The sequence below is a fragment of the Anguilla rostrata genome, chromosome 7 (genome assembly GCF_018555375.3).
Source record: "Anguilla rostrata isolate EN2019 chromosome 7, ASM1855537v3, whole genome shotgun sequence".
NCBI lineage: Eukaryota > Metazoa > Chordata > Actinopteri > Anguilliformes > Anguillidae > Anguilla > Anguilla rostrata.
Genome location: NC_057939.1, coordinates 12505892 through 12532270, shown reverse-complemented (window position 1 = coordinate 12532270; position 26379 = coordinate 12505892). Strand labels below are relative to the sequence as shown.

General features: G+C 49.5%; 2 protein-coding genes across 6 annotated transcripts in view; both read left to right on the top strand.

The window, feature by feature from the left end:
* Positions 1-21818, top strand: part of golgb1 (golgin B1) — a 30180-nt gene extending 8362 nt beyond the window's left edge. The window contains exons 1-23 of one of the 5 annotated variants that reach the window (XM_064342859.1): positions 294-659; positions 1650-1737; positions 2043-2204; positions 2893-3015; positions 3610-3771; positions 3882-4004; positions 4107-4220; positions 4401-5232; positions 5469-5551; positions 5853-5922; positions 7657-7700; positions 7923-13201; positions 13318-13741; positions 13902-14135; positions 14495-15328; positions 15748-15905; positions 16611-16770; positions 17182-17316; positions 17909-18067; positions 18263-18363; positions 18921-18992; positions 19511-19601; positions 20337-21818. In XM_064342859.1, the coding sequence (XP_064198929.1) occupies positions 1657-1737; positions 2043-2204; positions 2893-3015; positions 3610-3771; positions 3882-4004; positions 4107-4220; positions 4401-5232; positions 5469-5551; positions 5853-5922; positions 7657-7700; positions 7923-13201; positions 13318-13741; positions 13902-14135; positions 14495-15328; positions 15748-15905; positions 16611-16770; positions 17182-17316; positions 17909-18067; positions 18263-18363; positions 18921-18992; positions 19511-19601; positions 20337-20474 (9579 nt within the window). In that variant the 5' untranslated portion in view covers positions 294-659; positions 1650-1656 and the 3' untranslated portion in view covers positions 20475-21818. Of the gene's footprint in view, positions 1-293; positions 660-1646; positions 1738-2042; positions 2205-2892; positions 3016-3609; positions 3772-3881; positions 4005-4106; positions 4221-4400; positions 5233-5468; positions 5552-5852; positions 5923-7656; positions 7701-7922; positions 13202-13317; positions 13742-13901; positions 14136-14494; positions 15329-15747; positions 15906-16610; positions 16771-17181; positions 17317-17908; positions 18068-18262; positions 18364-18920; positions 18993-19510; positions 19602-20336 lie in introns of those variants that run through there. The other 4 variants (XM_064342860.1, XM_064342861.1, XM_064342857.1 and 1 more) reach the window with 4 other exon arrangements.
* A 139-nt stretch (positions 21819-21957) lies between these two features.
* hcls1 (hematopoietic cell-specific Lyn substrate 1) overlaps positions 21958-26379 on the top strand; it is a 9910-nt gene continuing 5488 nt past the window's right edge. The window contains exons 1-5 of the mRNA XM_064342863.1: positions 21958-22105; positions 23383-23466; positions 23961-24034; positions 25207-25336; positions 25858-25968. Coding sequence (XP_064198933.1) covers positions 23383-23466; positions 23961-24034; positions 25207-25336; positions 25858-25968 — 399 coding nt within the window. The 5' untranslated portion in view covers positions 21958-22105. The remainder of the gene's footprint in view (positions 22106-23382; positions 23467-23960; positions 24035-25206; positions 25337-25857; positions 25969-26379) is intronic.

Below are 26379 nucleotides of genomic sequence, written 5' to 3'. Positions count from 1 at the left end.
GCTCGTTGACTGGGTTCGCTCAATTAAGAAAATGTCTGCACTTTTCCTCCACATCACTCCGACTCGGTGTCACTGGAGGAACGCATCTCCACGGCAACTCTGCCACCCGTCCTGCCCCACCATTTCAGTCGCTTATATACAGCATCGAAGACGGACACAGTGCAGTGCGCAAAAAGCACAGTCCACCTCCCTAACGCCATAGCACAGCTGGTTGACCTTCCCACAAAGCTCACAAAAACTGTTGTGTAGTGTGCCAGCAGGAGGAGGCTGCGACCCAGTTGCTTCCAATATCTGATAAGCAGATTAACCCTTGAGTCATGTCCCCCCATTATGGATGTAACTCTACTTTTTATAAATCCAGACAGAAGAAGGAAGAATAGAGGCGACCGTTTTCAATAGTGATGTCAGCATGCACAGTTCGCATACGGCTTTCGTTTTTCAGTGTTCATTTCTTTCAGACAGTCTCTAAGAAAATCTTCGCTGACGAAAGATTTGAGGGATTTAACGACGCGCCCTTATGCTCGCGCAGGTCGGATGAGTCCAATAGCGATTGAGCAGTTTTGTTTCCGGGATATTTGGTGATGTGGCCACATTCAGAAAGCAGGGCGAAGAATAATAAATAAAAAGGAAACCCACGTATCAGCGGAGTACACATAAAGGTTAGTCTCTTGCACCGTCACTTTACTGCATATCGAACTATGCGCCGCATGTACGAATAGCTGTCATTTACAGAAAAACACAGCATGCCATTGTTTTTAAATTGGCAATCTAGCTAGCCAAGTTAGCCAGTAAGCTAGGTAGCTGGGTTTAAAAGGCATCGTTAAGCTTGGTGCTTCAAAGGAAAAGATAGCCAGCCCTCCGCACGCACTTACAATATCATCTCGATTAGAAACTTTCGTCGAGGCATGAAGGACGATGTTCACTCTTAAAGCTTTTTCATTTAAGACATTTAGATTTGGTCTAGAAATTAATCCACCGATTTGATGTTTGCTGTTCTGTGGACTGCGCGAAATGACGCAGCCGCAGTCTTGTCTAAATGTGGTTCGGAAAAGTTCGGTGCTGTCCGGGCGAACTCGAACCGAGGTGGTTTCGTCGTCGACAGTTATTGAATGCTTTGGGAGGGTCATCGTACTGAGAAGGAAGCTTGTTGTTTATTCTTTAACGGTTTATTTATGTAATGTGTGCTTGTGGGGCAGCCTTACTCTTCATCCACAATAACGTTTAAAATAATTAAAGCAAAATACTTTTTCAATGCATTCTTTTATTGTGTATTTTTAACAGCTTGTTGTGCAAATTCCGTTCTACGTCGGTTCACAAGCAGTTCTCCAGAGAATTTTGTTTTAGATCAACAGGAAGTGAAGGGCAATAATACACTCCCTGGCGACTAAACAGCCCCTCTTTTGCAGGATCAAATTACAGTGGCCCTGACCTGTAACTAATGGTTTAACCTCTGTCACAGTTTGCCACAATGTCTACTGATTATCGTGTTTCTGAATGTCAACAACTACTCAAACGACATGAATTACTTGTTGAAGGCCTTGCAGTTTTCCGATTTCTATGTGAATGTGACAACCCTGTTGCACCATCAGATTTTTATGCATTTGATTTATAAACTGCTTTAAAACATGCCGATGGTTTTGCGCCAGCAGGGCGGCAATGTTCACTCGACTGGCCCAGGGAGTGAACTCTGTCCTTCAGGAATTATCTGGGGAGGAGAGCCATGATGGAAGCTCCCCGGTAAGCTGGTCCTACGGGTCACATGACTCACCCACACGGCAGTGGATCACACTGCAAACGTGCCCAAATAAATCTTATGTACACTTAACAAACTGTTCTCTGGTTCTTTGCTTAGAGGCATGTCGCAACAACATTTAGTGAATGGACACCTCATCTTATAACTGTTCTAAGTGCTTTGCATGCGTACTTATGAGTGTATGTACATACTTAATATACGTAATATAGTTATGTACATGCATGTATGCGTAGAGGTGTTTGATGGCGGTACAGAAGTCCTGAATCTGGCCTCTGTCTGTGCTCCGCAGTCCCAGGATGTTGTGGCCCCTGAGGCCCCCGCGGAGGCCACTGCCGTGGCGGAGGAGGACACCCTGGAGAGGCTGGCCCACACCGAGCAGCTGGTGGTCCAGCTGAAAGAGATGATCAGAGAGAGGGACAGCCAGCTGGCCAGCACTCAGAGACAGCTGAAGGTGTAGTGAGTGCAAGAGATAATGAGGAGGGGTGCATAGTAATATCAGAGTCATTATTGGAATTGGCTAATAATAGTCTAAATTGTACTTATTGATTTCAGCCCAGGGCTAAAATTATTGCCAAAACGTTGGGTGGATAAGATGGTGCAACATATACAGTATGTGCCAGGGAGGCACGTATACAACGATGTTGTAAATTTAATGAAAATATCATGCAAGTTTCTCACTCATAGGTAAAGTTATAGTAGCCCTCTAGGCACACGCTCTCCGCTTAATAATAAAATAAGCATGGTGATATATTTTGTTTTACAAATTAAGTTTGTTGCAATACATTTAGTCGATGTCTCTGCTCATCCTCTTTATCCACCTACAATGTCCTTATTGTGCATCCACAGTAATAATAATAATCATGATAATAATAATGTATTTAGGCTATATAGTGCCTTTGACAACCTCACTGTGCTTTACTACAGACAAAGTAGTGGGCTGGCCTCAGTAACCACTTACTGTATGTGTCGCCCCCGCCTGGGACATGGCAACCATTTTGCCTACTAATTTGGTTACTAATTTAGCCAGGCTTTCACCAAAGATGGTTTCTACCCAGGTTCCTCTAAGCAAATTGCAAGTGAACAATAGTGTAGTGTTGTGTAATAAAATGTGTGCATGTATGTGTCTGTCTGTCTTACAGGAAGAGAAGGAGGCCGGTGACGTTCGTTTGACCAAACTCAAGCTGCAAGCTAAGGCTCGCATGGCTGCACTCACCAAACAGATTGCAGAGCTTAAGGGACAGGAGGTGGCTGGCAGCACCCAGGTGAGATTAGCGGAAATGCATGCATTTTACTGTGCATTTACTGTGTACCTGTATGTGTTATGAATTAAGTAAATGCAGCCTTTGACAAAATAACATCAGTATTTTTATCAAGATATTTATTTATACTTAGGAGCCCAGTTTAAAAAAAAAAAAAATTTCTTACACAGAAAAAAAAAAAAACAATTATTATTTTTTTGATTAATGGTCATTTATTGTGTAGCAAATACCAGTGCAATTTTGATCAACCAGTGAGAGAAGAGAGTGGGATTGTGAAATGTAAGTGTCAAATGTTGCCTTTGTACAGCTGCATTGTTCTCTGATCGAACAGAAACACTATTTATCCCTCATGCGCTTTGGCTTTGGGTGAGGTCACTTCCTGTACTTTTAGTCCATAGCACTACTACATGGAGATGCCCTCCTGTGGTCAGTCGGAAAGAGCTGTACGGTTGTCTGTTTAGGATGGCTCTTCTCAGATGAGGTCTTGTTCTTTTACGGTGTTTGGGCACCTGGTCTGTGTCAGGCTTGTGAGCTCCTTTCTTCCTCATCACTCTCATTTATCATTCCTGGATTTCCATCTGTTTTTGTGTCCTAAAGAGTCCTGATAGCTCGCTCACCATGGCACCTGGGATGGAGGAGGAGCTCCAGCAGCTTAAGCTCCGCCTCCAGGAGGAGGAGTCTGTGTCGAGGACCCTTCGGGAGCAGCTGGAGGCGTCCGAGCAGCGCCTGCGGGAAAATGAGGAGGGACACGCAGAACAGGTGTCTAAAGCTTGCCATCCCAACTTTTGTGGGTTTTCCTGAAGAAAGCTTCCATGTTTGAGTTCTGAAAGATGTGCGAGCGTGAACGGAGTGTGCTCCTTCCCCCGCAGGTACGGGTCCTGCAGGCGGTGGTGTGTGAGAAGGACGTGCGCTTTCAGGAGCAGATCCAGAAACATGAGGAGGAGCTGCTGAAAGTCACTACACAGGCCCAAAATGACACTGAGCTGCAACAGGTACACACTTGTGCAAACATATACACACACACACACACACACACACATTCACTGGTAAAAATGGCTAGTTGACCTCCACCCTTCTGGGCTTCCTCTACGCAGGCCCTTGGAGCAGCCCAGCGGCGGACTGAGGAGCTGGAAGAGATGGTGCGATCACGCTCTCAGGTCGTGGAGATGCTGCAGCAGGAGCTCAACAGCGCAGACCAGCAGAAGCAGGTATAGAGATACTGCCTAGCTTCCACACTGTCTGACCCTGTGTGGCTGTGGAGGGACTGAGTGTCCCTTACTGGAAGTACAGTGAGAGACAGAATTTCAGACACAAGACCAGAGTCATCCTGTTATTTCTTTTTCTCCACCACTCCCCCTGTCTTTCTCTCTCTCCCAACCTCTGTGCAGATCCTCACGTCTCAGTTCCGGCAGATGGAGCAGGAGCTGACAGAGGCTAGGAGGCAGGCAGAGGAGCAGCTGATGGAGGCTAGGAGGCAGGTGGAGGAGCAGCTGATGGAGGCTAGGAGGCAGGTGGAGGAGGAGAGGCAGCAGTGGGTCCAGGAGGCCGACAGTGCCAGGGCAGAGCTGGCCTCTCTGAGGGAGAGGCTGGAGGCCGCGGCGAGCGACAGGGAAGAAGGGCTGAGGGAGAAGAGCGAGGCGGAGGCCGATATCCAGGCGGAGCTGGCGGCGCTCAGGGAGAGGCTGGAGGCCGCAGACAGGGAGAAGGAGGAGGCAGTGCGGAGCCTGGAGGCCGAGGCCCAGGAGCGAGCAGCGGAGCTGGCCGCCCTCAGGGACGGGCTCCAGGCGGCGGAGAGAGAGAGGAGCGACGGAGAGCGCAGGGAGGGAGAGGTGGTGGCCCGGATGGAGGCGGAGCTGACCGCCCTGAGAGGGAGGCTGGAGGCCGTGGAGAGGGAGAGGGAGGAGGGGGCGCAGAGCGAGGGGGAGACCATGGCCCGGATGGAGGCGGAGCTGGTCGCGCTGAGGGACAGGCTGGAGACGGAGGGGGAGCGGAAGCGGCCGGCGGAGGCCATGGCGGAGCTGTGGAAGGGGCTGCGCGCCCTGGCAGGGGGGGAGGCGGACGCGGAGGGGGAGGGGGAGGAGCCCTGTGTCCCCAGCGACCCCGCCCTCTGTGTGGAGGCGCTGCGGGCTCTGGAGGAGCGGCTGAGGAGCCTGAGGGCGGAGTGGCAGGAGAGCGAGGATCGCTGCGGCCAGATCAGCCTGGCTATGGAGGCACTGCAGGGTAAGGGGCTCGGCACGCTAACAGAGGCTTGCTAAACGCAAAAATACTTTTTAAAGTAGTGAACATGTTATTTAGGCAACAGTCACCACACAGATAGATAAATCCTCCAGTGCTTAAAAGTAATGGAGGCATGTAAGGATCTAGCCATTCAGCAAGCTTGTTTCTGTTGAACTGCTGTATTTAATTGGGTTACAATGAAGCCAATGTTTAGAAAGCTGTTTTGACTCGTTCATCAGGTGAGCTGAACAAGAGTGTTGCTGAGGGGGAGGAGTCGGTTGCCAGGATACAACAGCTGGAGCTGCAAATCATCTCACTGAAGGTGAGATAAGGGGCCACAAGTTGAATGTTTAGGCTTGTTAAGAGTTGTTCATTTTAACAGGTTTCATTTTTTAAAAGTGTATGTCCTTGTACCTCTTAGCCTGACTATGTGTGTATGTGTGCCTGTGTGTGGGTTAATGTTTTCTTGATCTGCTGCAGACTTCACACCCTTAATTCTGATCTGCAGCTGCAGCTTGCCTGACAAACCGCTTGACCCAACACTGTCCATTCAATTAAAACATGGGAGTCCATGGGAGTGTTTTATCTTCAGAAGTGAAAATGGATGACTCTCTCTTTTCCAGGTTGCTGGCAGTTCGCAGGCCTTGGCAGCGACTGGCTCACTCTTGGAGGATCCCGTGGCTGCTGAGGAAGGTGAGGTGCACTGCCAATCAGATGGCATGTTTACACCATCTTGGATTCACCATTGCCTCTACAAAGCACGGTTGATTTAAATGACCTCCATAAGAACACACAATAACAAGAATAGGCCTTTCAGCCCATCTACACTTCCAATTTACCTACAAAATAGAGACTAGCAGCTGGTGCCTCTGCCTGCAGTACATGAATTGACAAGCTAATCCACATATTAACCTTGACCTCATTTCCACGTGTGCTCCCTTGTTCTCCACAGACAGAACTCAACCTCACAAATCTGTTGTCATTCACTAAATTGAGCCATTTTATGAACAGATAAACCTTTATCAAATCCCTCCCATAGTCTCTTTTTTCTAAGGTGCCGTGTCTCTGGGCAGCTTAGAAAAACCAGACCGGCAAACCTCCTTCAGTCAACCATTGTCTTCCCTCTAAACGAGCCTGTCTTCCTGGTTCTGTGGGTGTAAATCCTGTGCTAGATTAAAGGTCCAGGCGCTGCTGTGGAACGTGTATAACGCTCTTGTTGATGCCACTTGTTTATGACGCTCTTGTTGACGCTGCGCCTCCTCCTCCACACACACAGGCATTACTGGTATTCTGCACAGCTTGTTTAACTGGTTTTTTTTCTGGAACGTTTCCAAAGAATATATTTGAAAATCAGTCAGACTCCTGCATCGTCAAAACACTATGTATTTTTCGATGATTATTTGAAACCTGAGTGAAGTCATCAGTTGTCCTGGTATGCAATAAAAGACCCTCTATAACAGGGGTCCTCAATCTGATCCAGAAAGGGCCGGTGTGGGTGCAGGCTTTCATTCCAACCAAGCAGTTACACACCTGATTCCACTAATCAAACACTAATCTTTGCTAAGGACCTTTATTAGTAGAATCAGGTGTGTAACTGCTTGGTTGGAATGAAAGCCTGCACCCACACCGGCCCTTTCTGGATTGAGGACCCCTACCCTAAAAGCAAGTCACATAGAGGTCTGTGTATCATATGTTGAGGAAATGCTGTCATAGTCCTTGGTAAGGAACAAAGGAAAGGTAACTGCTGTACTCCTCCCATTTCACAAACAGGCGTAGCATAGAATAAATGTCACTCATAATAGGAGGAACCCACAACTCCAATAGCAACAGTAGCCAGACTGTGATTACCCTGTATGCCTGGGATGATTTAGGATTTTATGATTTAGGATTAATGATTTTCTTTCTTAATAGGTCTACTTTGTTCAATTTCAACTATGGATGCATTATATGATTTTTATAAATGTTATCACAGGTTATCAATTTCACTCTGCTTTTTGACTGTATGATATGTTTATTTTTTTATTTCCATATAAATGTATATTAGTGTTTTATTGTGTAGAATTACTTACTTTTACATACATTTTATATTCTGACGTGTGACAGCTTTGGAAATATTCTCACTGGTTTTACCTGTTAATGAAGCACCACTGAATTCAGTTTAATTGCAAATTAAAAGATATTAAACTGCAAATTAAAGCAGTTGATGACAGATCCAGATATTTTAATTGATTAGGAAACACAGTTTTCACAGCTTAAAATCAACAAGGTGTTATGCAAACTTTATGATTGCCCCAGACTTGTCTGAGCTGTGGCTGCTGTATTCAAGTATGTGAATAAAATATGAATCCCCCACAGAGTACTTGCACCATGATGTGAAGTGTCAAATTGGAATACAGAATTGTTCAATTATCAAATTTTTCTTCTCAGGAATGGCCAGGCCAGCCCCAGATAGCCAAACCCATATGGAGAAGGTATGCATCAAAATAAGATAAATGTTAAATCTCATCATTCAATGTTTACAAACATTTCCCCATACTGGAAGGCCATTGTTCTGTTAAGTTATTTGGATAAAATTAAATTTCAACTAAACCATGCATTCTTAATGGTTTTAATGTGAGTGATGATCTGTAGGGAAAAGGCCTAAAAATAATCTGGTTTTATAACCTCTCTTTCATCCTCTGATTTTTTTTCAGGAAATGGGAGGAGAGCATGGCTCAAACAGTGCACCGTTGCTAGACAATGCTCAGATGATGGCTTTGAAGCGTCAGCTTTCAGAGAAGGAAGAGGAGCTGGCTGCCCTGCGCAGACGTCTTGCGTTCACCGAAGAGCAGAGCTGGGGTAGCGAGAATCCACCAGAGGGCAGCACTGAGCACAGCCAAGAGCGCACTGCAGGCACTCTGGACAGAGTTTCAGTTCTGATCGATATCCCGGAGGACGCAGAAGCAGAGGATGAGACCATTGTAGCTGAAGACAGCTCATTCCTGTCGGCTGCTGGTGATACGGAGGGCAGCCCAGAGCTCATTAGCCTACAGCCTGAATCTGCAGAGGAGAGGGAGACGAAGGGGGCGGCCTCCGATGAGATGGTGACCAGCAGTGACTCTGACGCAGCCCCAAGCAGCTGGACGCTCCTGGAAGCTGTCAACCAAGAGGGCGGACAGGAGTGGCCCTCCCTGATGCAGGACTTTGGCCAGCTGCACCTGCAGTCCTGGGAGGAAGCCGGCGATGAGCAGACCACATCCACCGTCTGCTCCGTACGGGCAGATTCATCCTCCGTCGTCATCCGCGAAAGCGTCGAGGTGCACATCACCCAGGAGGGGGCCACGCTGCATGGAGGGGATTCAGGCCCTGGCCAGGCCTTCGCTCAACTCCTGGCGGAGGAGCTACAGAGGCGGTACAGTGAGCTCCTGGCAGAGCTCCAGAGCCTGAGAGAAACAGCCTCAAGTTCACAGAGGAGGACAGAGGCCCTTGAAGAGGAGCTGATGGAGCTTCAGGCCGCTAAGGAGCTGGCAGAAGCTCAGGCATCAGAGCGGGAGGAGGCACTGAAGGCAGCCACAGCGGAGCTGCAGGAGGAGGCCCAGCGGAGGAGCTCTGCAGTGGAGAGCCAGAGTGTTGAAGGCAGGGTCCTTGAGGAGCAACTTGCCAGTCTGAGTGTGGAGGCCTCCTCCAAAGACCAGAAGATCCAGGCACTCCAGATGGACCTGGACAAAGCCCAGCACAGCCTCTCAGAGCAGGAGGGCCAGGCCAGGATGCTGAGTGCTATGCTGGAAGAAAAGGAGCTGGCCTCCGTGGAGCTTGAACACAAGCTCAGCGATGTTGAGCGCCGCTTGCAGGAAGTCTCCAAGGCCATTACTACTGCTGAAGCGGCTCTCGGCGAGCGGTCCGCCGAGGTGCAGGACCTGCAGCTGCGTCTCTCGCAGAAGGAGCAGGAGGTGGTGGAACTCGGCGAGGTCATGACCGACAAGCTGCAGCAGGCCGGAGAGGAAAAGCTTGTGATTAGCAGCGAGGTGAAGAAATTGAAAGAGCAAATGGTGGATCTGGAGAAGGTGTGGGAAGAGCAGCAGAAAGAGAAAGAGAGTCCCACAGAGGAGACTGAGGAGCTGGTGAGTCTAAGGAAAGGTAAAGAAGAGCTCAGTGCCCAGTTAGCCACTTCAAAGAAAGAGGGAGAACAAATGAAGAGGAAGCTGCAGGCAGCCCTGGTGCAGCGCAAAGAGCTTCTTAGAAAAGTTCAGGAGTTCGAGAAAGAAGCAGGAAAAAGGAAAGAACAAGATGGAGAAGCTGAGCAAAAATCATTTACAGAGGTTCCAGAGGCAGAACATGAAATGGAGAAAGAAAGGATGAAGGGGGATATTCTTCAACTGGAAGCTGCGCTGGAGGAAGCCAGGGAGACCTTAAAAACAAAAGAAAATGCCTTGGAGATGATGGAACAGAGGATGGCCCAGCAGGATCAGGCCTTGGCGGAGGCACTGGTAGTTAACCAGAGGCTTAATGAGGAGGCAGCGAATAGCCCGCTCCAAGTTCCAGACGAGGAGCAGGTGCAGAGGGAGGCGGACGAGAGAGCGGCACTGCAGTCCCAGCTGGCCTCTCTGAAAACAGAGCATGAAGCCCTGCAGAAAAAGCTGCAGGAAGCCCAGGAAAATCGGAAGGACACCATCCGCAAGGCTAAAGAGAAGGACCGGCACTTCCGCGAGCAGCTGAAACAGCAGAAGGAGGAGCACAACGGGCTCCTGGAGCGCTTTGAGGAGCAGGGACGGGAGAGAGACAGGCTCCTGGGACAGCTCAGTGAGCTGGAAGAACTGAAGGCACAGAAGGAAGTGAGCGGAAAGAGAGAAGAAAAGGAAGAGGATGAGAAAGAGGAGGCAGAAGCCCCCAGTGTGGAGAAGCTAGAAAGACCTGGGGGCGATTGGGGCCAGGAGGACTGGGTGGATTTTGCAGCACCAGAGCCAGACTCAGAGCCCCTGCAGGAGAAAGACGATACCGTCTCCAGTGCCGAACATACGGTACTGCCACTTTCAGCAGCTCTTGCAGATGAGTCCGCCCTTAAAGCACTTCGGGAGGAAATGGAGGCCGAGCAAGCCTCACGTCAAGAGCTGGAGACACGACTGGCGGACAGCCAGACCTGCCTGTCACTGAAGGAGGCTGAGCTCCTAGAGATGCGTAAGGAGCTACAGGACCTGAGGGAAAAGGAGAAGCAGATCGATGTCCTCTCAGAGGAAATGGAGATCCTGAGGGAGAAGTGGCAGCAAGCGGAATCTCTGGCAGAGGCCTTGAGGACAGAGATAGAGGCGCAGGAGAGAAACACAGGGCCAGATTCCCCTGTTAGCCTCCTGCAGGCTGAGGTGCAAGAGTTTAAGCAGTTCCTGAGCAGCAAGAACGAGGAAATCATGGAGCTGAGCTGTCAGCTGAACGAGCAGAACTCCCTCCTCCAGGGAGTACAGGTGACTGTTTTGGAGAAGGATCAGCTGATCGCTTCCCTGCAGGAAGACTTGAAAGCAGAGCGTGAGAAGAATCAGAGACTGGAGACCGAGGTACCGCAGCAGCAGGAAGAGGAGAACGCGGCGAACAGCGCCAAATTCCAGCAGCTCCAGCGCAAGTTGCAGGCGGCACTCATCTCCCGTAAGGAAGTCCTGAAGGAGAGCAAGACACTGAAGGAGGAACTGGCCTCTGCGCAGACGATCGTGGCTGAACTGCAGCAGAGGCTGGAGGCCGGAGAGGCGGAGCTGGAGAAGCTGAGAGGGGAGAGGGAGAAGCTTATCGAGGAGGTGGACCGATCCTTGCTGGAGAACCAGAGTCTGGGAGCCTCATGCGAGAGCTTCAAGCTTGCAATGGAAGGGGTGCTGAAGGAGAAGGAGGCGTGTGAGCGGGAGGCTTCACAGTCAAAGGAGCAGGCCGCAATGACCTGCCAAGAATGGGAGGAGAAGGTGCAGGGGATGAAGGAGGAGTACGAGACGCTGCTGAGGTCCTATGAGAATGTCAGCGACGAGGCGGAGCGCGTGCGGCGGGTTCTTGAAGCTGCCCGCCAGGAGCGACAGGAGCTGATGACCAGGGCCAGGGCCCACGAGGCGGCCAGGCAGCAGGCTGAGCGGCAGGCCGAGGAAGCTCAGAGAGAGGTGGAAACTGTTAAGGAAAAGATGAGGAAATTTGCCAAGGCTAAACAGCAGAAGATCATGGACCTGGAGGAGGAGAACGAGAGGTTGCGGGAGGCAGAGGAGGGGAAAGGTGATGGAGGTGAAAGGAGAGAGCACAGGAGGCAGAAAGAGGAGCTGGCAAGAACTAAGGAGGAGCTTGAGATGCTGAAAGCTGATTTGGAAGCTGTGAGGGCCCAAAGAGACTCACTTGAGCAGGAAGCAACAGAGCTGAGAGAGCAGCTGTCCCAGGAGCTGGAGAAACCAAACACTCAGCCCCAGGATACAAGCCCCATTCCTGTTGCTTTGGTGGAGGAAGCTGTCATTGCCCAGCAGTCTAGCTTGGCTTTGACTCAAACAAACCAGGAACTAAATGAGGTCCAATCACAGGACCTTGAGCAAGCAGATCAGATGGAAGCGCCTGAAGAAGTTCCACCAGAACCAGATGCAGTAGAGGATGCAACAGAAGCAGGACCCTCTAAGCACCCACTGGAACAATCACAGGATAAAGTGCAAGAAGCTGAGGCTGCCCTTCATGCAGAGAGGAAATCGAGGCTGGAGCGTGAGGCCGAGCTGAGTTCTAGCCTGTCCTCTCTGGAGCAGCAGCTGCAGGCAGCCAAGGAGAGGGAGGAGAACCTTAATGCGGAGAGGGAATCAAGGCGGGAGCGTGAGGCTGAGCTGACTGCAAGGCTGTCCTCTCTAGAGCAGCAGCTGAAGGCGGCTGAGGAGAAGGAAGAGAGCCTGAGAGAGGAGGCAAATCGAAAAGGCGCCCAGTTGGAAGAGGTCCGGGCCTGCTTGGAGGCAGAGAAGGACGACTTGGAGGAGCGTTTGATGAATCAGCTGGCCCAACTCAACGGCAGCATTGCCGGCTACCAGCAGGAGGCAGCAGACAGCAGAGAGCGCCTCACGGAGCTGCAGCGAGAGGTGGAGAGGCTGGAGAGGGAGCGGGCGGAGCTGGAGGCTGTAGCCGAGAGCGAGAAGGAGCGGTCGGCCCGTCTGGAGGAGGACAAGAGGCAAGCCCAGAGGGAGAGGGCGGAAGCAGAGGCGGAGACAGGGAAGCAGAGGGAGCTGGAGCAGAAGCTGAAGTCGGCCCAGAGGGGAAAGGAGGGCAGCCAGAGCCATGCCCGCCAGCTGGAGGAGCTGCTGCGGGAGAAACAGCTGGAGGTGCGGCAGATGCAGAGGGACTGCATCCAGTACCAGGAGCGAATCAGCGAACTGGACAAGGAGTCCAAGGCCCTGCAGCTGGGCAAGAACGAGGCATGCCGTGAGCTGGAGGCCGCCCGCCTGGAGACCACAAAGACTATGGAAGCGATGAAGAAAGTGGAAGAGGAGCTGTCCCTTTGCAGAACGAGGCTGGATGAGGCACAGGAGGAGGTGGGGCAAGCACGGCAGGAGCAGAGCGCCTCTGCAGAGAGGGCTCTGCAGCGCGAGGCCCAGAGCAAGGCGGAGGCGGAGCGGACGCTGGACGAAGTGAGGCTGCGACTGGGTGCGGAGCTGAAGCAGGCCGAGCTGAGGCTCGAGGAGGCCTACAGGGAGCTCGAGCGAGAGGAGGGAGCGACCCAGGAGGCCCGAAAGCTGGCGGCCGTCAGGGAGAAGCAGGCTCAGGAGATGCAGGGCCGGCTGGACGAATCGCTGGCGCGACTGGCCGCCTTCTCGCGCTCCATGTCGTCCCTGCAGGACGACCGGGACCGCGTGCTGGACGAGGTGCGGCAGTGGGAGACCCGTTTCCATATCACCCTCCAGGGGAAGGAGGCAGATGTTCAGGAGGCGGAGATGCGTGTGCGGGACCTTACGGAGCAGCTGCAGAAAGAGACAGCCCAGAAAGAGGATCTGCAGGTCACACTGGCAAGGTGAGAACTAATTGCATGTATATTTATGTATTTGTATTATGTATGTATGTATTATTTGCGTTTATGTAAGCTTGTGCCAGTGTATAGTGAACTTTGACCCTTGACCATTGGTTTAGGCTGCAGAAAGCAGAGGAAGAGTGGCAGCGAAAGTGGGACGAAGAGGAGAAAAGGCACGGAGAGAGCCAGGCCGCTCTGGAGAAGGAGCGTGGGGAGCTGAAGGAGGCCCTGTCGCAGGCGGAGAGCTCCCTGGCCCAGACGCGGGCTCAGCTGGCCTCCCTGGAGACGGAGGCGGAGGGGCTCCGGCACCGGGCCCAGGCGCTGGAGGAGGCGGTGGGGGAGCTGCAGCGGGGGGCGGAGAAGGCCCGGGCAGAGCTGAGGGACAAGGAGGCGGAGGAGAGGAGGCTGGGGCTCTGTCTGGAGCAGCTGGAGACGGACCTGCGCTCCTCCAAGGGCCTGACCGAGGCCCTGCAGGTGGAGCTTGGGGAGAAAGAGAGGCGGGAAGTGGAGCTTCTCGGAGAAAAGGAACAGGCTGTCGCACAGGTAATGGCTCTCTCTGACTGTGGTATTGATTTGACTGAAAGACTGATTGATTTATACAGCTGAGGTCTTGAATATGATTTGTCCAAATGGTGGAGGTGGTGTGATTGGTCTGAATGAATGAGGAGCTCAGTCATTAGTATGGTGTATGTTTCATCTCCAGGCGGCTGAGGAGGCCAGGCGGGAGGCAGACGGGAGGGCGCGGGAGGCAGAGAAAGAGGTGGAGGAGAGGAGAGAGGAGGTGCGGGGTTTGGAGGAGAGGGTACGCAAAGCGGAGGGGGAGAGCAGTCACAGCAAGGCCCGTCTGGACGCCTTCACCAAGGCCATGGGCTCCCTGCAGGATGACCGTGACCGGGTGCTTACCCAATACAAACAGCTGGAGGAGCGCCACCTGCAGGTAAGAGGAATTATTATACCTCCTTATATTATTATTTATTATACCATAAATAATTTTGCACTTGTGTGTTTTCCAGCCCAATCCAATGTTGTTCCTTAAAAACGACTCCATTCATCCTAATTACAGCTATTTCTGTTGAGTTCGCAAAAGTTCAGCTCTCATATCCTAAAAAAGATGAGTCATTAGTGACTTTTTTGCTAAATTACAAACTGATTCAGTGAAATTGGTAGCATTAGTTGATTCAGGCCTAGACTTACTTATGATTGGAGTCTCATCCAAGTGAACACATTCCGTTCAGTATGTTGTTTCTGTGACATGTATTATCAAGCATTGCTTAAATCATGCCTCCTCTTCCTCAGGTGATGATGGAGAAGGACGCGCTGATCCAGGAGGCGGCAGGGGAGAACAACAGCCTGAAGGAGGAGCTGCGGGGCCTGCTGGTGCAGAGGGACGACCTGAACGCCGAGAAGGCCAAGCTGTCGGCCCAGCTGCACGGCTACAGGAACGAGCTGACCCAGGTGCTCAGCATGAAGGACTCCCAGCACAAGCAGCTGCTGGCCGGGCAGGCTCAGCGCATCGCCGCCCTGGAGCAGGAGAAGCAGCAGGTGGAGGCCCAACTGATTGCCGTGCAGCGGGAGAGGGAGGAGCCGGGCGGCCGGGAGGTGGCGGTGGAGAGGGAGACGCTGAGCCGGGCCGCCGTGGACGGGGCTGGGGCGGGGGCGGAGGCGGAGGTGGAGGAGCTGAGGGAGCAGCTGCAGGCGGCGCAGGAGCAGGTGGCTTCCCTGGAGGAGAGCCTGCGCTCGCTGAGGCAGGGCGAGGACGCGCGGGTGAAGGAGCTGAGCGAGCTGCGCTGGGAGGGCGGGGTACTGCGCACGGAGACGGAGACGGCGGAGGAGCGGGTGGCGGAGCTGGCCCGGGACCTGGTGGAGCTGGAGCAGAAGCTGCTGGCCGAGCGGGAGGAGGCGGCCCGGATCCGGGCGCAGAACAAGGCCTTCGGGCAGGCCATGGCGTCCCTGCAGGACTCCCGAGACCAGGCCATCAACGAGGTGGAGGAGCTGCGCCTCCGCCTGGAGGAGATGAGCAGGACGGGAGCGCAGCCTGCAGCCTCGCCGGCGCCCCCTGCTGGCTCCACCGGCGAAGTGTGGGCGCTGAAGAACGCGCTGTCGGCCCTGCAGAACGACAGGGAGAGGCTGGTGAGGGGCGGCGGCTTCTGTGTGTCATTCATAGTGTGTGGTGTTCATTGGAGTGATTTCACTCAGGGTGTTAAAAGGAAAAGAGGCCACTGGTCTCAAACACATATCTCAAGTACTCCAGATCACATCAATCTTTTATTTTATTTACTCATGAAGATTTTTTACACTCAGACCCTCTTCAGAACACTTGTTCATCAAATGTTGACTTGTGGACAAGAAAAATTGAAGTGTGTTCACAAGTGTAAGAGTAGTTTATGATTAATGTTCCTATTACTTTTTACCTGAACTCACTGAAGGCCCACTCCATCATTGTTCTTTTTCCCCAAAGTGAACATTGCACACAAAGCGTAGTTTATATGGAAGTAAAGTGTGAAGATTTGTGATGTAAGCCTGTCATGCACACCGGCCCTTTCCTCCAGCTGGAGCAGCTGCAGATCCAGAGGACGGAGCTGTCCCGGGTGGGCCAGGGAGGGGAGGAGCTGGCCAGGGTCACCCGGGAACTGGAGGAAGAGAGGAGGAATGCCAAAGAGAGGGAGGAGAGGCTGGAGAAGGACAGGCAGGAGCTGGAGACACTCAGGTGAAGCGCTGCTCTGCACAGCAGAAGCCCTGTGATGTGTGAGCCTGTTAGTTTCATGCTAATTAAATATTTTTGTGGAGAACACAAGTAGTAAGCAACCCAAACTGCTTCACAGGATTAGCAATCTTTGTGCCATAGTAGTTAGTCAGCAGTAGTTTTTAAATCCACACTGATGACAGATTAGCATGCAATACCTACATAGGCTGTGTTAGCTTTATACCACAATGGCAACCTGAAAAGGGCCATAACAGATTGAATTTGCAGCATAAAATGACCAATGACAGATGCTCAATGCTTAATTACAGCTTAGTTGATACATCACCGCATAGACAAGCTATTACAATCAAAATTACCCAATTCAAAGCACCTGATGTGTGTGTGTGTCTGCGCAAGTTTGTGCGTAACCTATAGTATGTACAGTACATTTGCATGCAGGATACATATACACAAGTTAAGCTGATGCCCTATACTTGTGTGGGCACGTATTGTACATGCATGCATAGAGATATGGTGCAGTATTTACATTGCTTATATTTGACTTAGACAGTTTAAACAGAAGGATGTTTGCTGAAGCAGTTCTGTTTCAGGAGTGCTCTAAGCTCCATACTTACAGCAGAGCTCCACTTGGGAGTGGGCCTGGCCTGGTGCTGTACCCACTGTGTCTGTGACTAACATGCGGGTCACTCTCTCCCCCGTGTCTGGCAGGCAGGAGAGGGCGGACTGGCAGGCCCAGGCAGAGCTCCTCAAGCGGCAGACCCTGGCCACCCTCTCCGACCGGGACCAGGAGGTCCGGCAGCTCAGCGCCATGCTGGAGGAGGCCCGGGCGCTCCCGCCCAAAGTCCAGGCGGAGCAGTACCAGAGAGAGGTGAGGAGGCCGGTGACAGCAGTGCGAAAAGGGGGGTGCGGAGAGTGCATTACGTCATCACTGTCCAGGCTCCGTGGAACTCCCCCTGATGTGTTGTGTGTGGGGGCTCGGTTAGGGAGTTATCTTTCAGTAGCCTGAATTCTACTTCCTAGATTCCTAATTGTAAACATCTCCCCTGCTGTTAATGTCAAAACCAGTCAGATTTCATTATTAGCTCCATTGAACTCTTGATGCATTCATCGTGACACTATTGATGATGGGTTAATTGGAATGTAGACACTGATTGTGCTGTACCTCACCAATGTGTTCAGTGTTTCGTAACACAAACAGTAATCTCTGCTTGCTGCTTGAGCCCAACGATGACTGCCTGTGGTTATTTGAATTTTTTAATTTTTTTTTTCATTTGCACAGGCACCGCTGGGGACAGGCCATTCTGCTGAGCACCAGGTCCTGCAGGCAGAAAGTGGGCAGCTGAGCAGCCAGGCAGAGGACCCTCTGCAGCAACTCCATTTGAAGGAAGTGAAGATAACAGAGCTCAGCGGAAAGGTAGCAACTGCTATTTAATTCTCTCCGTCTCTACCTCTGCTGATGTGCGGTGAGCTTTCTGGTGCACAATGGCTGCTACACATTGGTGATGTTGGGAGATGAGCTTCCTCCTTCTCTGTAAAGTGCTTTGAGGTCCCGGACAGCGCTATTTAAATGCATTTTCTTGATTATGGGCTGTGTTGTGCTCCTGTGCTAGTGGCTGATATTCACTGTGAGGATCCATGATCCCGGAAGGTTTCAGCATGGAGTCCTGTATTTCAGTCCCTGATCTCCCGCTCTAACACTGTGTGGTCCTGTCGCTCTGTGCCCCCCCCCCCCATGCTGTTCCTACACTGCTGCTCCCTCACTAATGCTGCTTCTGTTTGCTGTGCCTTTCTCTCCCCCTCCCTCTCTGGTTCATAACCGTCTGCTTCACCTGCATCTGCATCACCTGTGTTCTCACTGTCATCTGATTCGCTGTTTTCTGTCTCGTGACGTGTCCCGCTTGTTTTCCAAAAACATCCTTTCCTCCCATCTTTCATCTCTTTTCTCTCCCTCCCTCTCCTTCCCTCTTTCCCTCTGTCTCTGTGGTGTGATGTGTTGGGTGGCTCAGCCCCCTCTCCCTCCCTCTCCCCAGCTGTCTCAGGTGTTTGAAGAGAAGCGCTCGCTGGCCGCCCAGCTCATGAGCCGCTCTCAGAGGCTGGACGAGGCCCAGAGTCGCTGCAGTGCCCTCCAGAGGCAGCTTCAGGAACTGCAGGAGGACAAAAGCAAGGTTGACACTTAATGGGATTTTTTTGCACTCACTGTGTTGTGCTATTTTTCAGTCCAATTTCAGATTGCTGTTATCAGACTATAGTTTGTAAAACCAGCTCATCTAAAGTATGGAGTTTGCTTATGGAAGCAGGTGAAAATATGTTGTGGAAAACCAGGTGATCGGTTGTACCCCTCCGTCCCATGTTTTCTCCAGGGTAGCCCCGACATGGACAGTGCCCCTGGGGCCCCCCAGGAGCGCAGCAGCTCCACAGAGAGCGAGGCATACAGGTCAGAGGTCAAGGAGCTGCAGCGCAGGTATCAGTGAACATCACACTCGCACTCATGCTCGCTCATTCTCACAAACACATTCTCTCATAGGCTCTTACACACTTACTCTCCTGGGCACACACACACACACACACACACACACTCACACTTTCAAAGTCTCATCTCACACACAGATACTCTCTTAGGCTCTCACACACACACACTCACTCACACACACACACACACACACACACTCACACTCTCATAGGTTCTCCCACCCATACGCACACAGATTATCTCTATTACACACATACTCGCATTCTAAAAGCCAAAATATCACACACACACATACTGACACTATTTCTACTGCTTAAATTCTTCACAGCTTCAGAGCTGTCTAATGAAGATAGCAATTCTGAATCCTTTTTAATTAGCTGTTGATGGTTTTATCATCAGAATGGATCTCATTGTTTTTGTTAAGTGTGCCTCTGCATGTGTATCTGCTCACTTGCCTTGTTTGTGACAGCAACATTTCTGTAATTATTTCTGTGAAATGTTGAAAGAGTGAGAGAATAAACGCAGCGACCACCACGTCTCTCTTACAGATTGGATGAGGAACTGGAAAACAGGCAAGCTATGGAGGAGCAATTATTGGCCACACAGGATCGTCTGAAGAGGTCCTGCCGGATGTTCTTTGTTTTGCAGTATTATGATTGAATATTGTATATAACCATAATTCTGTCGCTCTCTTTGTTTGTCCATCTGTGTGCAATTTAGTTTTCATGCCATGCTAGCAGCTGGTTTTTTTATGACAGGTGACTTATTGATACCTTTGCCTTGGTGAACTCTGTGAAGGAGTGTCTTCCTGTATTGGGGAAGATAGGTGTATTTACACAATGCAATGTAAGGTTCTGATGGTCCTTCCTTGTTTAGTGCTTTGTATCTCCGTCACCCCATGTTACTTTTCTGTCCCCGGATTTGAACCATACAAGGAATGGGTTTTCTGCCATTGTTCCTAATTTCACAGCCTCACAAGTAGAATAAATTTACCTTTGGGGAGAGGTTGAGCACCGCAGATGGAGTTGACCTGCTAGGCTGGTTCCAAAACAATGCACCAATTCACCAATTCATCTGTTTGAACAAATACGCAAATACGTGTCCATATTCTCTAACATCGCCACTTTGCATCTTCCAGGCACACACTGGGCGCGTGGCAGTCTGAGCAAGAGGGGAGTTTCTCAGAAACCGCTGTCCTCATCGAGCCACCAGAGGGCACTGTGACGCGGGTGAGTTTGACACGCCTCCTCCCTTGCTCCATGGCTCATATAAAAACTGTCCAATTTCATCAGTGCATCACTGGGGGATGTTTTAAGCGCTGTGAAGCCTCAGCTCCTGTCTTTACGAGGACAGGAATATGATTCATGCTGCGCTTGCGCTCTTAAACTTAGCGGAAGCTCCCTGAAGGACTTACGGGCAAATAACGAGTAGCTGATACTTTCAGCCTCTTGTGTTTGTCTTCATCCCTTCCTTAGCATGCGACTCCACTCCATCTCCCTCAGTCTCTGATGAAATATCTTTTCATTTACTTCTCTTACAACTATAATATATTATTTTATAGTACAGTAAGAAAAGATGAGAAATTAGAAGTATAACAATTTCCACTGGCAAGGAAAACAATATGCAAATAGAAAATGTCTCTTCCACTCTACCTCACTTTCTTTTTATCTCTCCCTACCCTTCCTATGCCATTTTCGTCTTTGCCTTTCACTTGCTCTCTCTCTAGCTGTCCTTCTTTCTCAAACTCTTCTTCTCACTGATATTTCAGTTCTGCTAGTGATACTTTATTGCTCCAGTGGCACTGATCTACTCAAATGCCAAAGCAGACATTTTAGTGAAAAGGGAAACAAAAATGTGTGTGGATGTATGCAAGGTAGATATAATGATATTGTAACAAAACGGAAATTTAGAAGTGAAGCTTGCGTTTGGCAGTTGCCTGAGCTCCGTCTGTCTGTGTGTCTCAGTCTCGGAATAGCGGTCCAGGACTGAGCCGGATGCTTCGGGCAACTTTCTGCTCCCGCCAGCGCACCCCCCTGCTGGCCTCCGTCTACCTGCTGACCGTGCACGTCCTGCTGCTGCTGTGCATGGGAGGGTACCTGTGAGAGCCCCGCGGGCGCCTGCTGATGACATCATTTCAAAAGCGCCCTGGGCGTGATCGCATCACGCGTTTCTGGATACAGCAACAAAACAAAAGCGTTGTCTTAGCCTGGACATTCCCCCCCAAAGCAAAACAGGTTCACGCACTACAGTGTCTACCACCGTCATCGACATGACCTGGGTTCATGTCCCTTGTGCCATGTGATGGAACCTGGTTTGCTATAAGAACTGTTTCAAACTGACAGTTGCCGGTTCTGCTTCTGCCTGCCTCCAGTGCTCTGTTCACTTGGCTTCCCCTGGGAAACTTAACACTTCAACAGATACACACTTCCTGTTTAGAAGGTTTCACTTTAACTGCAAACTGTATAAATATTTTATGCCACGGCTAATCCCCCACGCCCTACAGCGGTGTCTGAAAGGTTTTGGTTGTGGAAAAGGGTGACACTGCACAGAAGATGGCTTGTGATTTTATGAGATTCACTGTTGGTCCTGGGGGCTTTGGAGGCTACGGTTAAGCTTATATTCCTCTGTCACTCTGTCTTTCATCTTGAAATGGAATTGGGAGTAAAGGGAGAATTCTAATCAACTACATTCCGGCATTCCAGTAGATCTTTAGCTGCTTTTACTGTATTATTAAAATATTTGTTTTAAACAACACTGTCTTGAGAATGTAGATCAGCTCACTGGACTCAGTGTGAACATGTGACTGTATGAACAGTGCGTTTATGTATATATGTGCGTGCACGTGTGCGTGCGTGTGTGCGAGCGTGCACGTGGTGAGGGGCACCCCTGTGGGCTGTATGCTCCTCACCCGTATCACACACAGGTCAGGATCCTTGCTACACCTCGCTGTCTTTGCTCTGTGAAAGCCTAGAGCAGTGCCTCTGACAATTATTTTAATGCATCAGTGTTACTGCTTCAATTCCAATGGGGTCCTCCACCTTGCCAGCAAATGGATATCCCCATATTAATAATAATAATAATAATAATAATAATAATTTTTTCTTCTTCCTCCTCCTCTTCAGCAGATGCTTTGGTCTAAGCCGTGCATAGTCTGTTACTGTACAGTTGCTTAACCGCCATGCCCCACCACTGCCTGTGGCTTCTGAGATTTCCCTGGAATTTCCTCATTTCGCATTTACTTCCATCCCATCACCCCCTATCAACACACCAGGCTCCTGATCCATCATACTGTAAATGAACATTGTTTAGGAGAGCTGTACGGTTATGATTATGAGCAGAAACATGATTCAGAGCTGTTGGTCTGCTGTGCACAGTACAGTGTGTATTCTTCTGTATCTCTGTATAATCGGTGTAAAAATAATAACACTATTCTTTCATATTCTTTACCCTGTCGTCTTGCTGAGTTATTTTTTAAATAAAGTCTACAATTTATGGGAAGATTAATCATGATGCTGTGATTTTGTTGACGTTATTGACAGCGCTATTACCGTGTTGTGGCGTGCGCTGTACCTTGCTTAAAAGCGATGTCCGAATATTGCTTGTAGGAAAAAGTACGCCTCTGTCATCGGGGACGCGCCTAGTTTCCTGTAGACTTCTCGACCCGGACTACGCACAGGTGGAGTGTCGTCCTAACGCTTTTTAACGAATAAACTTGTCGGGCCAGTGATACAGTGTAAGTATGCCTTTCAGTAAAATGTTTGTAGCAATGATTTCACTGAAAAATCCAAAACTGAAATAAATGTTGCCAGCTAACTTCCGAAAATCAGGAAGTCAAAAACCAGCTAAAACGTATACCTTTACATTTTAATTCATTTTTATTTGTCGTATTATTCATTGAAAATATATTAAAACGCGTAAAGTTTTGATAGGGCTTTTTATGTTAATGCATATTTTCAACAACATCAAAAAAAACTTTTGGTTTATTTGATTGAGGAAGTGCTTCGCTTGCTACAATGTAGCCTAAATGTTGAGTTCGAAGTAAGCTATTTAACGGGTTTTTTTAAATGAAAGTTAAGTTTGCAAACGGCGCGTGATTGTACTGGCAATGAAATTCAATTTGCATTCACTTTGTAAGTGCAGTGGTCTGACCAGTGGTACCGTTATTTTGCTGCAGGTGTAACTGTACCGTCGTTGAATTAGTTGGTAGTTTCACATCAATTCTGATGCATTAGAACAACGCAGCAATAAAAGAGGACCTATTTATATATTCATGCTAATGTTAAAATACCAATATCGCCGATGGTTTAGGAATTAATATTTATATTGAACCTTAACCAGAGTCCAGAAGGAAGCTATTCACGTGACGTCCATCGGACATAAACGACATAGGTGGGCTTCCACTCCAGTTCCTATGGACTGATGTGTCCACTATGTAGTACGTACGCAGTTAAAGCTACCGAACTACAGAGCTAGTTTTGTGCTTTTGTGTGGAGTTAACCGTGTACAACAAACGGGTCAGTGTTCTCAGCTTTCTGTGTGACAGAACCAGAATGAGCAGGGTTGGCAGTTAGTGATCATTGGTTAAATTTATAAAAAGAAAACGAGAAATAGGACGCCATGTCTAAAAATAGTCCAGCTGTGTGCACGTACTTTCATTAAGTCACTGTGTTGTTACCTGCAATTAGACCTACACAGATAAAGTGCACATTTAAAGAGCTAGTGCTAAAGCATGATGTTTGTATAGTGATTACAGTATAGCCTATAGCATATCACAACGCATCTGGTTGTGCATGTATGCATTTACTGTTCTCAGTGTTCTTTTAAGGAGGAAGTTTAGGGCTCAGCAACACTTTTTTTTTTTTTTAGAAAGCGCATGAACAATGACCTACAAATATCTGCAACAGCTTGTTGGACTTGCATGCTGAGTATGTTGGAAGTGTATTTGGAATAAGAGGTTAGCTTTATATTTGCTACTGTTAAGCTTGGATATTGTTTCTCCCCTCTCTGTAGATGTGGAAGTCAGTGGTGGGACACAATGTCAACGTGAAGGTGGCCTCAGAGGGCGACGACTGGGAGACAGATCCTGATTTTGAGGTGAGATGGACTATCAGAACAGAAGGGGAGAGAAGGACAAGGCAGATCCTAGGGAGCGGCCTACCCAGCTCCTTCCTCTGTGCATTTGTGCCTAATTCATTATTCTACTTCCTCTTGTATGTATATATGTATGCATGTGCCTGTATTTTCAGAGCCTTTGGTCTTACCAGTCATCTACCTATTTTGCTTCCTTTATTTTACGTTGACAGCTTTTACAGTACTGTATGGGAGACTGTGCAGTGATCTGCAGGGGTACTGTGTGTGTGCGTGTTGGCATATGTGGCAGTGCTGAGTGTGTGCCGTGCAGTGATCTGCAGGGGTACTGTGTGTGTGCGTGTTGGCATATGTGGCAGTGTTGAGTGTGTGCCGTGCAGTGATCTGCAGGGGTACTGTGTGTGTGCGTGTTGGCATATGTGGCAGTGCTGAGTGTGTGCCGTGCAGTAAGCTGCGGGGCTGTGTGTGTGTGTGTGTTGATTGACCTGTCTGCGTTTCAGAACGACGTGTCAGAGCAGGAGCAGCGATGGGGCTCCAAGACCGTCGAAGGGTCTGGCCGAAAAGAGCACTTGAGGTAACACACACTGCCCACTGAAGAATCTAAGATTGGTGTGTGTGTGTGTGTGTGTGTGTGTGTGTGTGTGTGTATCTGTGTAGATTATAATGAGAAGTGTGAAATTAGTTCAGGAAGCTGACACATTAAAACATCCTTTCTCTTTGTGTATTTGATTGTTGTACGGATGTTAGAACAGGGCAGGTAATTTATAGTAAGGGTGTAGAGTCAAGCAGTCCGTAATTATAATTAGAAAACAAAAAAAAAGGTTTCTTAACATTGCGGTGTCATAAATTGTAAGACAGTTTCTTGAAATTGTGGCATCATGGAAACCGCTACATAAATGTGTTGATGCTGGAAACAGGAAGAGGAAGTTGAGGAGGTAGACAGTGTGGTGCAGAGCCAAATAAGGGCTTAATGCAGCAGCAGGCTGAGTCAGTTCTGGCTGCTCCTTCCCTTTGTGCTGCACACATGAATTAGAGGTCTCATGTACTGCCTGTCAAGTGATGTCATTGTGTCTCTCTCCTCTATACGTAATTGCCTGAGCTTTGTATTGCGCGTGATGTGAAATTCTCTACTAGTGGTATAGTAGTGCTCAAAAGATGTTGTGTTTTCTCTCCTTGGGGTATACTAGGCCCTAGGTAGGGGCGGTGTGTGTGTGGGTATATATGCCCTGCTCTTCTTGCTGCATTGAGCTCAAGAAGAGGTGTATGTATTTTTTGTCCTATTGATATAGTACGGCTTAGGTAAACGTGCTCATATGTCTGTATACTGCATGTGTGTTTCTGTCATTGAGGGTAGGGGTCAGTTTTGGTGTGTGTGTGTGCATGGTTGTGTGTGGAGTGTGTGTGTAAGAGTGTGCATGTGTGCGTGAGTGTGTGTGCAGGCATATGCATGGGTGTGTGTGTGTGTGTAGGTATGTGTGTTTGTGTAAGCCTGTGTGTGTGTGTTTGTGTAGGCATGTTCATGGGTGTGTGTGTGTGTGTGTGTGTGTAAGCGTGTGTGTGTAGGTGTGTGTGTGTGAGCCTGTGTGTGTGGGTGTGGGTAAGCATGTGTGTGGCTGTGTGTAAGCGTGTGTGTAGGTGTGTGTGTGTGAGCCTGTGTGTGTGGGTGTGGGTAAGCGTGTGTGTGGCTGTGTGTAAGTGTGTGTGTAGGTGTATGTGGAGGACTCAGCTTGTCTCCTCTCTGGGCAGTGTGGCGGAGCTCAGACAGAAGGTGTCTCAGGAACACGAGACAGGGAAGAAGAAGGAGATGGAACAGGCCCCAAAGGCCTCGTACGGGTACGGAGGAAAGTTTGGGGTGGAAAAGGACCGCATGGACAAGGTCAGGCTCCAAAAACAAACGCATAAACCAAGAAGCCTGTAATCAAGAACAATTCAGTCATTATAATTACCCTGATTACTTAACTCCTTTAGTGACAGCTCAGTATATGTGAGTCAAGGCATGTGCCCATATTGGTGTATGCACCTGACGTGTGTATGTGTGTTTTTGTCCGAGGTGGAAAATCCAGGTTCAGAAAATAAAAGTCCTCACCAGTATTTTGTTCCAATCACCAGGATTTGATCATGAGCACAGTTCTTCAGCCAGGAGGATAATTAAATAGTGAAATCAGCTGACTGAGTTAATGGGTGGAAGAAACGCATGGCAGGACTTTTACTTTCTGACCCCTGGACTTTCCGTCTCTGGTTTTTTGTTTTTATGCACGCGCCCGTGTGTGTGTGTGTGTGTGTGTGTGTGTGTGCGTGTGCGTGTGCGTGTGCGTGTGCGTGTGCGTGTGCGTGTGCGTGTGCGTGTGCGTGTGCGTGTGCGTGTGCGTGTGTGCGTGTGCGTGTGTGATTTCCCAGGTTGCTGTTGGGCACAGCTACGTGGCGCAGGTGGATCAGCATTCCTCCCAGACAGATGCATCTCAGGGCTTTGGGGGGAAGTTCGGAGTGCAGAAGGAGCGAGTGGACAAGGTGAGAGCATACCGGTGCCCTCGGCCATTTTGCTTCGGACCACACATCTTGGATTGGTCTAATTGATTGGATTGCTAACACATGTACAAATATGTAGTGAACAAAAATAATCACTGCCATCTTTGTCACGAATGGTGATGAACATATTTGGGGGAAGATCTGTGTCCGATTCCAGGTCCTGGAGTCGTGGAATGGTTGCACCATTATGACACGTTCACATTCATTTATTTGATCCTCCTCGGTGGCCTGCATGAAGCCATGTGTGTTGAATTAAAAAATGAGAACGTAAGAAGAACTTCAGAAATAATAAATGAGGAGAACAGGCCCTGCGGCTCATTGTTGAGCTTGTCATTCGCCTGTGGAGTGAAGTTTTGGTTCAAAGGGATTTGAGTACACTGCCAATCGAAGCAG